At 42.3% G+C, this 13127-nt stretch overlaps 1 protein-coding gene across 1 annotated transcript in view; it reads left to right on the forward strand.

The window, feature by feature from the left end:
• ABLIM3 (actin binding LIM protein family member 3) overlaps positions 1–13127 on the forward strand; it is a 296306-nt gene that overhangs the window by 232922 nt on the left and 50257 nt on the right. Inside the window, exon 10 of the mRNA XM_075344628.1 lies at positions 11620–11691. Within this exon, the coding sequence (XP_075200743.1) occupies positions 11620–11691 (72 nt within the window). The remainder of the gene's footprint in view (positions 1–11619; positions 11692–13127) is intronic.

Raw genomic sequence — 13127 nt, forward strand, 5'->3', positions numbered from 1 at the left:
GCTAAAGGGTTTCTCCTGGGCAACTTGATCAGTTCTATTATTATAATAGATAAGCTGAAAAATAAGGAGCGCTGATAGTGTAATACCAACAGATTAGTGAGGTAGATCAGGAAAAATACACTCACCTAAAATGGTTGTGATAGTCACAACCACCGATAGAGCATAGGATGATGGCGTCTGCTGCAGCCCCAAGTGGATGTGCATACAAATCAGAGTGAAAAGGGGGTTAATGCCGCGCATCAGCCAAAATGAAGATGTAGCACGTTGATGTTATAAACGTATTCTTTTATTCCATCGGTCTACGCGTTTCGAGGATATACTAAGTACAGGAAAAAAAAAAAGTGCAGTAGATCACAGGAGTATATTCATAGTAGATAAGGGAAGAGATTAATAAATAAATAAAATCAAAATTGTATCGGCAGTAAGAGGAAGCCCACCTGATATTAGTACTAAACCCCAAAAAGGAAAGTCTGTATTGTTTACAGCCCCCAATAGTATTACAAAACAGTGCTACATAAATAAATGCTGCATAAATGAAAAAAAATAAATAAATAATATAAAATATAAAAATAAAAAATAAATATTAAAATTTAAATTAAATTAATTATATTTAATTTAATAAATTAAAATTTAATATTTATTTTTTATTTTTATATTTTATATATTTTATTTATTTATTTTTTTCATTTATGTAGTATTTATTTATGTAGCACTGTTTTGTAATACTATTGGGGGCTGTAAACAATACAGACTTTCCTTTTTGGGGTTTAGTACTAATATCAGGTGGGCTTCCTCTTACTGCCGATACAATTTTGATTTTATTTATTTATTAATCCCTTCCCTGATCTACTATGAATATACTCCTGTGATCTACTGCACTTTTTGTTTTTTTGTTTTTTTTTCCTGTACTTAGTATATCCTCGAAACGCGTAGACCGATGGAATAAAAGAATACATTTATAACATCAACGTGCTACATCTTCATTTTGGCTGATGCGCGGCATTAACCCCCTTTTCACTCTGATTTGTGTGCACATTATTATAATAGAGGTTGTCTTGAAATCAGAAATAGGTAAATTGGAAAATGTTTGTAAAGACAAGCAACTTTGTAATTACCCCTTATTAAAAATACTCTTTATTCTCAAGAACAGAGTATATATCAAATATCAGACATACCATGAAACAGAGAACAACACACATGTAAGGACCCTGACACAAGTTTCGCTAAATTGTTTCTCCTGGGCCACTTAATCAATTCTATTACTATAATAGAGGTTGTCTTGAAGTCAGAAATAGGTAAATTATAAAATGTTTATAAAGACAAGCAACTTTGTAATTTACACCTTATTGAAAATAAGCCTCAAGAACAGAGAATATATCAAATGTCAGACATACCATGAAACAGAGAACAACACACATGTGAGGAACCTGACACACGTTTCGCTCATGGCTTTCTCCCGTGCCTCTTGATCAGTTTTATTATTAGTATTATTATTATAATAGAGGTTGTCTTGTGGTCAGAAAAAGGAAAATTGTAAAATGTTTATAAAGACAAGCAACTTTGTAATGTACCCCTTATTAAAAATCCTCTCTATTCTCAAGAGCAGAGAATATATCAAATGTCAGATATACCATGAAACAGAGTACATACATGTAAGGAGGACCTGAGGACTCTGACGCATGTTTCGCTCAAGGCTTTCTCCTGAGCCACTTGATCAGATATATTATTTTATTTTTTTTTTTTAAATCAGATACTTTTTTATTAAAACAGAATACATACAACAGAATAACAAATCGGCATCCAAATTAAATTTATCACATCTATTACCCCTTTAACTCCCCCTCCCGTCCCCTCCCCCACCCCGGCAGCAACACTTCTCCCCGATACTACATCCCATTTAGTACACACTTAGAATACCCTTCACCTGCAGTATAACAACCATCCCGTTGTGCAGGAGGAACAACTAGTAACACAAATAAAACAAAACCCACACATCAGAGGTCTCAGACGACTATCCCCGTCCCATATCAGTTTACTGGTCCATCACTCGTCCTATCCGCATTGCAGCCAAGGAGACCATAGCTTCTCAAACATTTTAACATTCCCCCTTCTTTCATACACTCCCTGTTCCAGCTGAAGAATACATTTCACCCTTTTAATGTACTCTCCCCTGGTCGGGGGGTCTTTTTTAATCCAGGACCTGGCGATTAGCTTTCTTGCCGCATATAGCAGCCTAGCAATGACAATTTTCATAGTATTTTCCACCCCAAGCTCCTCAACATATCCCAATAGGCATATCACTGGTTCCCTGGGGAGGACACACCCATATGTTCTTCCTATCTTGTGGATAACCTTAGTCCAAAAGGAGACCAGTCTCGGACAAGACCACATCATGTGAAAAATACCTGCGTCAGATCCCTGACACCTTGGACACTCCGAATTCCTTTTCAACCCCATTTTAAACATCAGTAAGGGAGACCTATATACCCGGTGAATCACGTATAGGTGAGACAGTCTGGCCGGTTCGCTCATGGAAAGTTTAGGGACATACTCCAGGATACTCTCCCACACCTCCTCCGTTATCGGCCCAACTTCCTCCTCCCATTTAGATTTAGCTTTAATTGGGTAGTCTAAAAGAAAGGTATGTAGTATATATTTATATGTGCCAGAAATTATCCCTTTAGTGCTTCCTCCGCCCTTACACACATACTCCAGTACCAGGTCAGTCTGTATGGCCACACTTTGTTTAGCCGCTTGGGCTGCAATCGCATGTTTTAATTGACTGTAGTGGAGCCAGCCGGACGCCGGTAACTGAAACTCACTCTGTAACTGTGGGAACGATTTCAGAATTCCTCCGTCCAATATCTGATGCATGTATACTACACCCTTGCGTCTCCACTCCTCAATATTCCCCATTTTCTGAATCTCCGGGAGATTACTGTTATCCCAGATAGGTGTAAACTTAGTTAACCGGGTCACCCCTCTCACCCTTTTCAGCCTATCCCAGGTCTTATTTATAAGTGCCATTGTAGGAGATGTTCTACCCAGGAGCCCCACCGCACCATCCTCTAGTCCCATTACCAATGGACTTCTACCCACTATGTATTCCAGTACTTCTTTAATGCCCCCATCTTTCTCTCGATCAGACCAACCCCTGAGGTGTTGACATTGCGCTGCTATATAATACAATTCCGGATTTGGGATTGCTAGACCCCCCTCATCCTTCGGCCTTTGTAAAGTCTCTAATCGCACCCTAGGCTGCTTTTTACCCCACACCAGGTCCCTAAACAGCGAGTTTATCTCTTTAAATCTTTTTCTTGAAATACAAACAGGGGCATTGTGCAGTATGTATAGGAGTTTAGGCATTACTACCATCTTTAGCAAATTAACCCTTCCAACAACTGACAAATGTAGCTTGTTCCAGGCATCCACCTTGACTCTCAATTTTTTAAGGAGAGGCCATAAGTTCACCTGTATGTATTTTTCTACTGGCAGAGATATCTGGATACCTAGATATTTAAATTCGTCCACATTCTTCAATTTGTTAGCCCCAGTATCCTCATTTGTCCAGGCTACTTCCCCATCCACTTTAAAGAGGCTTGATTTAGACCAATTAATGGTCAGTCCCGAAACTTCTCCAAATCTCTCTATTATCCGCATGGCATGATCCAATGAGGCTGATGGATCCCCCAAGAAAAGTAATAAATCGTCAGCATAAAGAGCTATTTTCTCCTCTAAATGCCCATACTTAAATCCATGGATCTCCTTTGATTTCCTAATGGCCGCCGCCAGAGGCTCTATTGCAATAGCAAATAGGAGCGGCGATAGTGGGCAGCCCTGTCTCGTTCCCCGGTGCAACTCAAACGCTGTGGAGGTCATACCGTTAACTCTAACTTTAGCAGTAGGCCTATTATACAACAGCTGCACCCACTTTACAAACCGTGGGCCAAAACCCATATGCTGCAACACTTTCCACAGATACCCCCACTCAACACTATTGAACGCTTTCTGGGCATCTAGCGAAGCAATCACCCTCCGGCCAGGGTTGTCAGGTGGCAACTGTAGATTAAGATATAATCTCCTGATATTAGCAGATGTTGACCTATTGGCCATGAACCCTGATTGGTCCATATGTATTAGGTTAGATATAACTCCAGTCAGCCGGTTTGACAACACCTTAGCCAGAAGCTTCACGTCTGCTGTTAATAACGAGATGGGTCTATATGAGTCTGGAAGCCTCGGATTTTTATCCTCCTTAGGAATTACTACTATTATTACTTCTCTCATAGATTCAGGCAATACACCTTCCCCCTCCGCCACCTCAAAAACTTTCAATAGTTTGGGTAATAGGATTTCTTCTAACTGTTTATAAATTTCAACTGGTAGCCCGTCTGCTCCCGGTGCCTTGTCATTGCTCATGCCATGCAGAGCGTCCTCCAGTTCATCAATAGTAATAGGTGACTCCAGTTTATCTCTATCCGCCACAGACAACACAGGAAGCTCACCTCGCTCAAGAAATGAGTCCACCTCTTCCACCCTCATCTCTCCGCTAGAAGAATATAGCGTGCGATAGAAATCTTTAAAGACCCCAAGGATCTCCTCAACCTCAGTGACCTGTGTCCCCTCCACCGTGTCCATACCATGCACAAATGAACTACTCCTTTGAGCTGCAGCTATGACCGATAATAGATGACCAACTTTTTCCCCCTCCTCATAAAAATGCAATTTTTGGAATGCCTGCTTCCTTACCGCCTTCTCCAAAAGCATCTTATTAACCTATTCATGCGCCTGCCTAAGATTTTGCTTCGCGTCCGTAGTAGTACTCCGGATTGCTTCCAGCTCTGCCTTATCTAAGGCCTCCAGGCTATCTTTCTCATACTGCCTCGTCTGTGTTTTACGTCTACAGATATCCCTGAACAGGAGCCCCCTGAGGTATGCCTTCATCGCATCCCATACCACCAGCGGACCAGTGTTACCCTCGTTGTGGATAAAGAAATCCCCAAGATCCCGTTCTATATTCCCCATATTAATATGACGGATCCATGCTGGATGAAGCTTCCACTCTCCCCTCCTTCCCCCTGTCAGGGTTCCCCGTCGTATGGACACTAGAATTGGGCTATGATCTGAAATCACTCTTGTCAGATATTGCACGTCGCCTATCATTGCATCCATCAGATCACTAGCTAGAGCCATGTCAATGCGGGACAGAGTGTTATGCGAAGCCGAATAACAAGAGAAGCAGGATACCCTCCCATTCCTCACTCGCCAGGCATCCACCATTCCAAGTTCCCCAATAAGAGTGCCAAACGAAGTTATAGAACTATCCTGGATACCTGGAGGTCTACTACTCCTATCCCAGTACAGGTCTATCACATTATTGAAGTCCCCCACCAGTAAAAAAGGGATTACTCCCCCCTTCTCAGAGAACTCCCTTATCTCCCTTAGTTTGGTGCACTTATATGGAGGTGGTATATATATTGCAGCTATACACATGAGTCTGCCAAATATTTTACACTTGACGGCCACACACTGTCCCTCTTTATCCACATACACTTCTATCTCTTCATATTGCACAGAGTTATGGATCAGCAGTGATACACCCCTTGCATAGTTGGAAAAGGTGGAGTGATAGGCCTTCTGCACCCATCTCCTATTTAAAACATGTGTTGTCTCCTTTGTGAGATGCGTTTCTAGTAGACATATTACTGACGGGTTCTGGTCTTGAACATATTTAATTAATGCCGCTCTCCTAGTCCTATCTGATAACCCTCTAATATTCCAACTCAACACCTTACTTCTATCCCCCATTATCCCACCCAGTAAAACCATCAAACCTTGTAGTATCTCCCCATGCTGCCTCCACCCTACCCCTTTCCCCCCTCCCCCCCTGCTCCCCTCCCCTCCTGCTTCCTACCACTTCATGTTTTTGAGTACTCCCGTGAAGCATCGGGTTTTCCAAACCTGGTCCATAATCCCTACTAAATTCCCCCCTACCTCCCTCGCCCTCCCCTCTTAGACACATTTTAAGACTCGTCCCTTTTCCAACAATTCTCCACTCCCACCCTGTCTATGTATAATCATATTCCACTCAAACAATATAACAGTAAAATGGCGAACAGTAATTAAACTGGAATCTCAAATTGTAAATACCACCACCGCGCCTAATTAGGCAGTCCCCATGTCCTGCGAAGCTCACATCAAACCCTTCGCATTCCCCCTGCATACTACCTCAATCCCAAAGGGAAGGAGGAAAAAGAAAAAAAAAAAAAAGGGAGAGAAAAAAATGAAAAAACAAGAAGGGTCCCCTGTAAGCTCCTAAGGATGTTGTAGAGCCTCAGCCGGCCTTCTCCAACACACTGCAGATTCAGACAGTCAGCTCATTCCTTCAAACGGATCCGCTTTTCGTTTGCGTCCAACCATTGCATGGCTTCCTCTGGAGTTGTAAAAAAGTGCAACCGCTCCAACGCCGTCACTCTTAGCTTCGCCGGGAACATCATTGAGTATTGCACCCCCATCTCTCGCAGGCGCCTCTTTACTCCTGTAAAAGTCATACGCAGCTTTTGAACAGAAATGGAGTAGTCCGGGTATATGGAAATTCTCTGGCCGTCAATCATAAGATCCTCCATGTCTCTTGCCTTTCGCAGTATAGTGTCCCTGTCTCTGTAGTTGAGGAGCTTGGCTAGCATAGTGCGAGGGCCCCTGCCTGCTGGTTGTGGCTGCATCGGGACTCTGTGTGCACGTTCCACGGCATAGAGCTTGGATAAGACATTAGCACCCATTTTCCCCCTGAGCCAGTCTTCTACATATTCAGTGGGGTTTCTTCCTTCCGCTTTCTCAGGGATGCCGACAATTCGGATGTTATTTCTTCTAGAGCGGTTCTCTAAATCATCATTTTTTGCCATGATTTCAGCTATCTGCTGTGCAAATGTTTTTTCAGACTTTTGTAGTTTTGTAATATGATCCTCTATTATCCCCACTCTCTCCTCCACAGCTCCTGTTCTCAGATCGGCTTTCTTGAGGTCTTTCTTAATGTCAGCAACCTCTGCCTGTAATCCCTTAACTTGCTTTGTCAGGGTAGTCAGAGCTTCTTTACAAAAAGACACCACTGCAAAAATGTCCTTTAAAGTGGGGTTTTCTGGAGCCTCCTCTGCACTATGTGCTTCCTCCACTTCTCCTGTCTTATCTTGCTGCTTTTCACCATCCCCCATCTCATCAGAGCTGGCATTGTCTTCTCCTATCTCACCTCTGTTATCTATATGCTGAAGTGATTTCTCTGGTGTCCAGGCAAACTTCTCTAGCCTTGCTGCGATCTGCATCCTCTCCTGACAGGCTGCATTAACTTTCTCAGCTTCCTGCCTTATCATGGCACCATCTTGAGAGCTGGGGACTTTCCCGCCTCCATTATCTTTTTGCCTGCGACGGACCATGGCACTCTGCATCCACCAGACTCACCCCAGATAAGTCCTCACCACCTTATCTTCCTGACAGCCGGCTGAGGCAGTGATAACAGCGGTATTCAGGGATTTATCAAGGGTGTTTGCAGGAGAGCTCCACAAACACGTCTCTTCACATTGCCGTCCAGGCCACGCCCCGATCAGATATATTATTATAATAGAGATGGTCTTGCGGTCAGGTGGCTCGGTAGTTAATAGTGCTGTTGCTTTGCAGCGCTGGGGTCCTGGGATCAAATCCCACCAAGGAAAATATCTGCAAGGAGTTTATGTTCTCCCTTTTTTTGCGTGAGTTTTCTCTGGTTTCCTCCCACACTACAAAAGACAAACGTATAGGGAATTTAGATTGTGAGCCCCAACGGGCACAGTGTTGCAGATGTATGTAAACTGCTGTGGCATAAATGGTGTTATATAAATTAAAAATATTATTATTACAAATAGGTAAAAGGTTTGTAAATAGAAGCAACTTTGTATATTATCCCTTATTAAAAATCCTCTCTATTCTCAAGAGCAGAGAATATATCAAATGTCAGATATACCATGAAACAGAGTACATACATGTAAGGAGGACCTGAGGACTCTGACGCATGTTTCGCTCAAGGCTTTCTCCTGAGCCACTTGATCAGATATATTATTATAATAGAGATGGTCTTGCGGTCAGGTGGCTTGGTAGTTAATAGTGCTTTTGCTTTGCAGCGCTGGGGTCCTGGGTTCAAATCCCACCAAGGAAAATATCTGCAAGGAGTTTATGTTCTCCCTTTTTTTGCGTGAGTTTTCTCTGGTTTCCTCGCACACTACAAAAGACAAACGTATAGGGAATTTAGATTGTGAGCCCCAACGGGCACAGTGTTGCAGATGTATGTAAACTACTGTGGCATAAATGGTGTTATATAAATTAAAAATATTATTATTACAAATAGGTAAAAGGTTTGTAAATAGAAGCAACTTTGTATATTATCCCTTATTAAAAATCCTCTCTATTCTCAAGAACAGAATGATGTTTAACTTTATACGATACGATATGATACGATACGATACACTTTATTGATCCCGTGGAAAATTCTGGTATCACAGCAGCACAACTTAAATCATAAAATGAATTACATAATTGACAAGACAGTAGAGTTGACAGAAGAACATTATACATTAGATTAGGTCATACACAGCGGGTAAACTGAAAGTAGAAGAAATAAAGTAGACATTCACCTTGATGATTTAACACTAATGTTATTGTTGTACATTCCCATAGCAGTTGGCACGAATGATTTCCTATATTTTTCCTTCTTACACCTCAGAAGGATTAGCCGGTTACTGAAGGTGCTCTTCTGTCTCATGAATAGCTCATATAATGGATGGGCATTATTATTCATAATCGCCATACACTTTTTCAGAGTTCTTCTCTCCACTACCTCCTCAAAAGAGTCCAGATTGCAACCAACAACAGAGCTTGCCTTCCTGCTAAGCTTATTCAGCTTATTAGCATCAGAGACCCGCACACTACTACCCCAGCATATGAGTGCAAAAAAGATGGCACTTGCCACTACAGACTGGTAGAACATTTCTAACATTTTGCTGCACACATTAAAAGACCTCAGTTTCCTTAGGAAATACAGTCTGCTCATCCCCTTCTTGTAGACCATCTCTGAGTGGCATCTCCAGTCCAGTTTGCTATCCAGGTGGACCCCCAAATATTTGTAACTCTCCACCTGCTCTACCTCCTGACCAGCAATAGTGATCGGTAAACATTCCATCTTTCTCCTGCTATAGTTGGCCACCAACTCCTTAGTTTTCTTGACATTTAGTTGTAGATAGTTACCATGGCACCAATGCACAAAATTCGACACCACCCTTCTATATTCCTCATCCCCCTGGTCCCCCCTAATACATCCAACAACCACGGAGTCATCCGAGAATTTTTGAAGGTGGCAAAAATCAGATTTATACTGAAAGTCTGATGTATACAGTGTGAATAGGAAGGGCGCTAGCACCGTTCCCTGAGGGGCACATACACTGCTCAATAATCTGCTAGACACAACTGCTCCCATCTGTACAAACTGTGGCCGATCTGATAGGTAGTCAGTTATCCAATTTCTCATCCCCTCCTCCACCTTCATATCAGTCATCTTTTTATGTAGTAAAAGTGGCTGCAGGGTGTTAAATGCACTCGAGAGATCGAAGAACATCGCTCGCACAGTGGTTCCGTCATTCTCCAAAAATGAATGTACAGTATGTAACAGAGAAAGAATAGCATCGTCCACCCCCAATCTATGCCGGTAAGCAAACTGTAGGGGATCAATAAAAGCCCTCACCCTCGGACTCAAGTGAGCAAGCACTAATCTTTCTAAGGCCTTCATAGCATGAGATGTTAAGGCTACAGGACGATAGTCATTTAGGGTTGCAGGAGAAGTAGTCTTGGGTACCGGAACCAGACAGGAAGTTTTCCATAACACTGGTACCCTCTGTGTTTGTAGACTTCCATTAAATAGGTGTGTAAAGACCGTACACAGCTGGTCTGCACACACTTTTCCATACTTATAGAGGTCAGCTCATTACATAGGTAACCTGCCACCTCTGCAATATCAGATTCAATGGTTTAGTAGGCAAGGAACGCGTAGCAAGAGCAGACAGCTTGCTCATGCTGCTAGATCCAAACAGCCTTAGGCTTCTTTTACACGTCTACGTAAAACACACGTTTCACAGTCCATGGTGAAGGTACATATGTGTGTCCAGCGTGTGCTGTCCCTGTGCTATCTGCGTGACATCTGCATAGCACATGGACAGCATGTACCTGTATACTCACCTGTCCCAGGCGATGCTGTCTCCGGCACTGTTGCTGCTTCCGATCTGGATGCAGTGAATATGCATGAGCATAATGAGCGGGGGTTGGAAGCAAGTGGCAGCTGTGCTGGAGACGGCAGTGCTGGAAATAGGTGAGTATAGAAAACCATTTTATTTCAAAGACATGTTTTCGCCAGTACATGTCACACTGATGTCACACGGATCATATCAGTATAACACCCGTGCTGCCGGAGAAAAAACGGATATGTCGCCATGTGACAACACGGACGTGTGTGTGCGCAAACTCTTTGATTTTAGTGGATCTGCGTGTGTTTGTGTCTTCGGTATGTGTGAAAACGGAAGTCACACGTACCAAACACACGGATGTGTGAAAGAGGCCTTAGTGCCCATGTGCTCCTCCCATGATACAGTGGAATGCCAGGAGGCAGAGAAGCAGTGTAATACATGTAACCCCTTTAAAGAAACTACCTTTTTATGACAAGTCTCAAGGACAGCGGAGGAGATCAGGTTGCTCAGCTCAAGTATAGAAGAATGTCACATCTCATTTAGTTCTTCTTCGTATGTGTTTGGCATAATTGGATTCTGATCACGGCAATCAACTCTTCGCGGCAGCAGCATTAACCAAGATGTAGAGAAATAATTTGCTGTTTTCATTCCAGGGGGACTTCAGTTTCTCACATCCTATTCCACTGTTTTGAGGAATAGACCAAAGCACCCCATATTACTCTCACACTAATCCCGTTTAGGAAGCACAATGTTCCTGAGCTCTTGAGCTCCACAGCCAATGTCACTATTGTGTTTATGTCTGTAGAATATTCTGTACATTCACAGCAGTGTCCTGCCAGTAGAGGCGTGACGAGGGTCCTGTAGAAGAAATAGGACTTTATACATAGTCCCATAGTCACTATATAGTGCTGTTGTGCTTTTTGTGGGGGGATCTAGCATACTGTACAGGGAAAATAATGTCTTGTCTGGCAGCAGTGGAGAATTCAAGAACAAAGACATTCCTTATCAGGGGAACCAGACTGGATATTAGACAGATGAGTAGTAAACATTAATGAATCATTTCAGCATACGAATCCTTACTAAATTCATAATTTTCTCATTTACATGATTGAGAAGGAAGCCTAGCTTCTAAGGATAGGTTGTATGTCATTTTTCTAGGTACGGAACACAAGGAAGCCATTGAGATTGACATTGATAAAGCACATGGGACTAGATTGGGAGTTCGTGTTGCATTTGTGTTTTTCAGTAATGGGCAGGTTTGCATTGGTAGTAAATTGAAATATAGAAATTGCTATAAATTCACCATTTCATATATTGACTAATTGCTCAGGCTTATTATGTATTTTTTTGCTTGTGCTTACAGTACAGAAGAGCTTCTGAAACCTCAATTTCCCCACCAGGATCCAGCATTGGCTCGCCCAATCGGGTTATCTGCGTAAGTGACTTGCAATAACATGCCATATATCCAATTTCTGTATTTAAGACACGTTGTCAGCAGGACTTGTGTAAATGTGCATCATGTCCTATGTGTCATGTTTACTTCATATGCTCCCTCACTATCCTATTTGTTTCACCAATAGAACATGGCATGTTGACATTGAGAAGATTGAGTTGGGCTAGGGTATGTGCGCATGACATCTTTAAGGGGAAAGCTATTTTCCTTGTGGAGACTGACACATCATTGCAGCATTCCAGTGGTGAGGAGATTTTAAGCCACATGAGGAGACTTTAAGCTGCAATGCTCCTCTGGTGGTGCTAGAGTTTGTCTACTTCCTCACTCAAGAGACAATTGACATCTTTAATGCATATCCACTGAGTTTTTCAAGCAGAAGGTGCTTCAGTAATCGCCTGAGTTTTTGTTTTTTTAAGCGTCTTTTGGACATTTTTTGTGACCTTCTGTATTTTTATACTGTATAAATCAGTGAGCGGCTTCCAAGTGGAGTTTGAATGAAGAATTGTCAGTTCACTTTTTTTTAACCGCTTTGGGTCTTGGAAACCTGAAGCAGATAAGAAAAGCTCAAAAGACGAACATATGAATGGCAGGTCTTTTCTACAGTGTGTCCACCCATATCCTGTCCACTGCTGTTAACTGTGGCAGCTATAGGCATAGAAGTGGTGTCTAGGTATAGTAAAGTAGCCATGTGCTACGCAGTGAAACCACCTATAGCGCCACCTGGTGGAAAACAACGGAGTTATCATTTTTATCTCGAAAACGGAACGAGATAGAGAAAAAAGTGAATTACAAAGTTGTAGGGCATCATCAATTCAATACGAATTGACACCTTGCATACACTTGTATGCCTATAGCTGCCACCGTTCTCAAGTTAATGGCGGTGGACAGGATATGGGTGGACACACTGTATATAGAAGTTCATTCTGTTTTACTGCTTATTTAGCCCTTTTTAGTGGGATTACCTACCATTGTGCACATACCCTAATTTGGGCTCTTCTCCCCCTCGTTCAGATAGATGGTGACCTGTACGTCTTCAAACAATGGAAACATGGAAAATTCTATTCACCCTACAATACAAATCCCTGCTTTCTCCTAATAATGGGGTTACCATGTAGCCTTAAAATTCACTGTCCTGAGAGGGTTTAGCAAGTAATGTGTGGACTCCTTACTCTATCCTATTGAATTTTACAGCAGCACAGGGGAGTCCTATCAATTGGTGGCTCTTCTCCGGTCAGAATTTGGGCTCATTCAGACGTAAGCTTTTCTTGTAGGTGTTATCTCCGTGGTTTCCATGGATAGAGCTCTTACATAATATAGTTTATGGGGCTGTTCACATGTCCGTGTATTTTTTCAAATTGAGCAGTCCATACAAAATCACATAGACATGCAAGTCTATTGGTGCTTGCAGAAATCGGACA

The sequence above is a fragment of the Anomaloglossus baeobatrachus genome, chromosome 4 (genome assembly GCF_048569485.1).
Source record: "Anomaloglossus baeobatrachus isolate aAnoBae1 chromosome 4, aAnoBae1.hap1, whole genome shotgun sequence".
In the NCBI taxonomy this organism is placed as follows: domain Eukaryota; kingdom Metazoa; phylum Chordata; class Amphibia; order Anura; family Aromobatidae; genus Anomaloglossus; species Anomaloglossus baeobatrachus.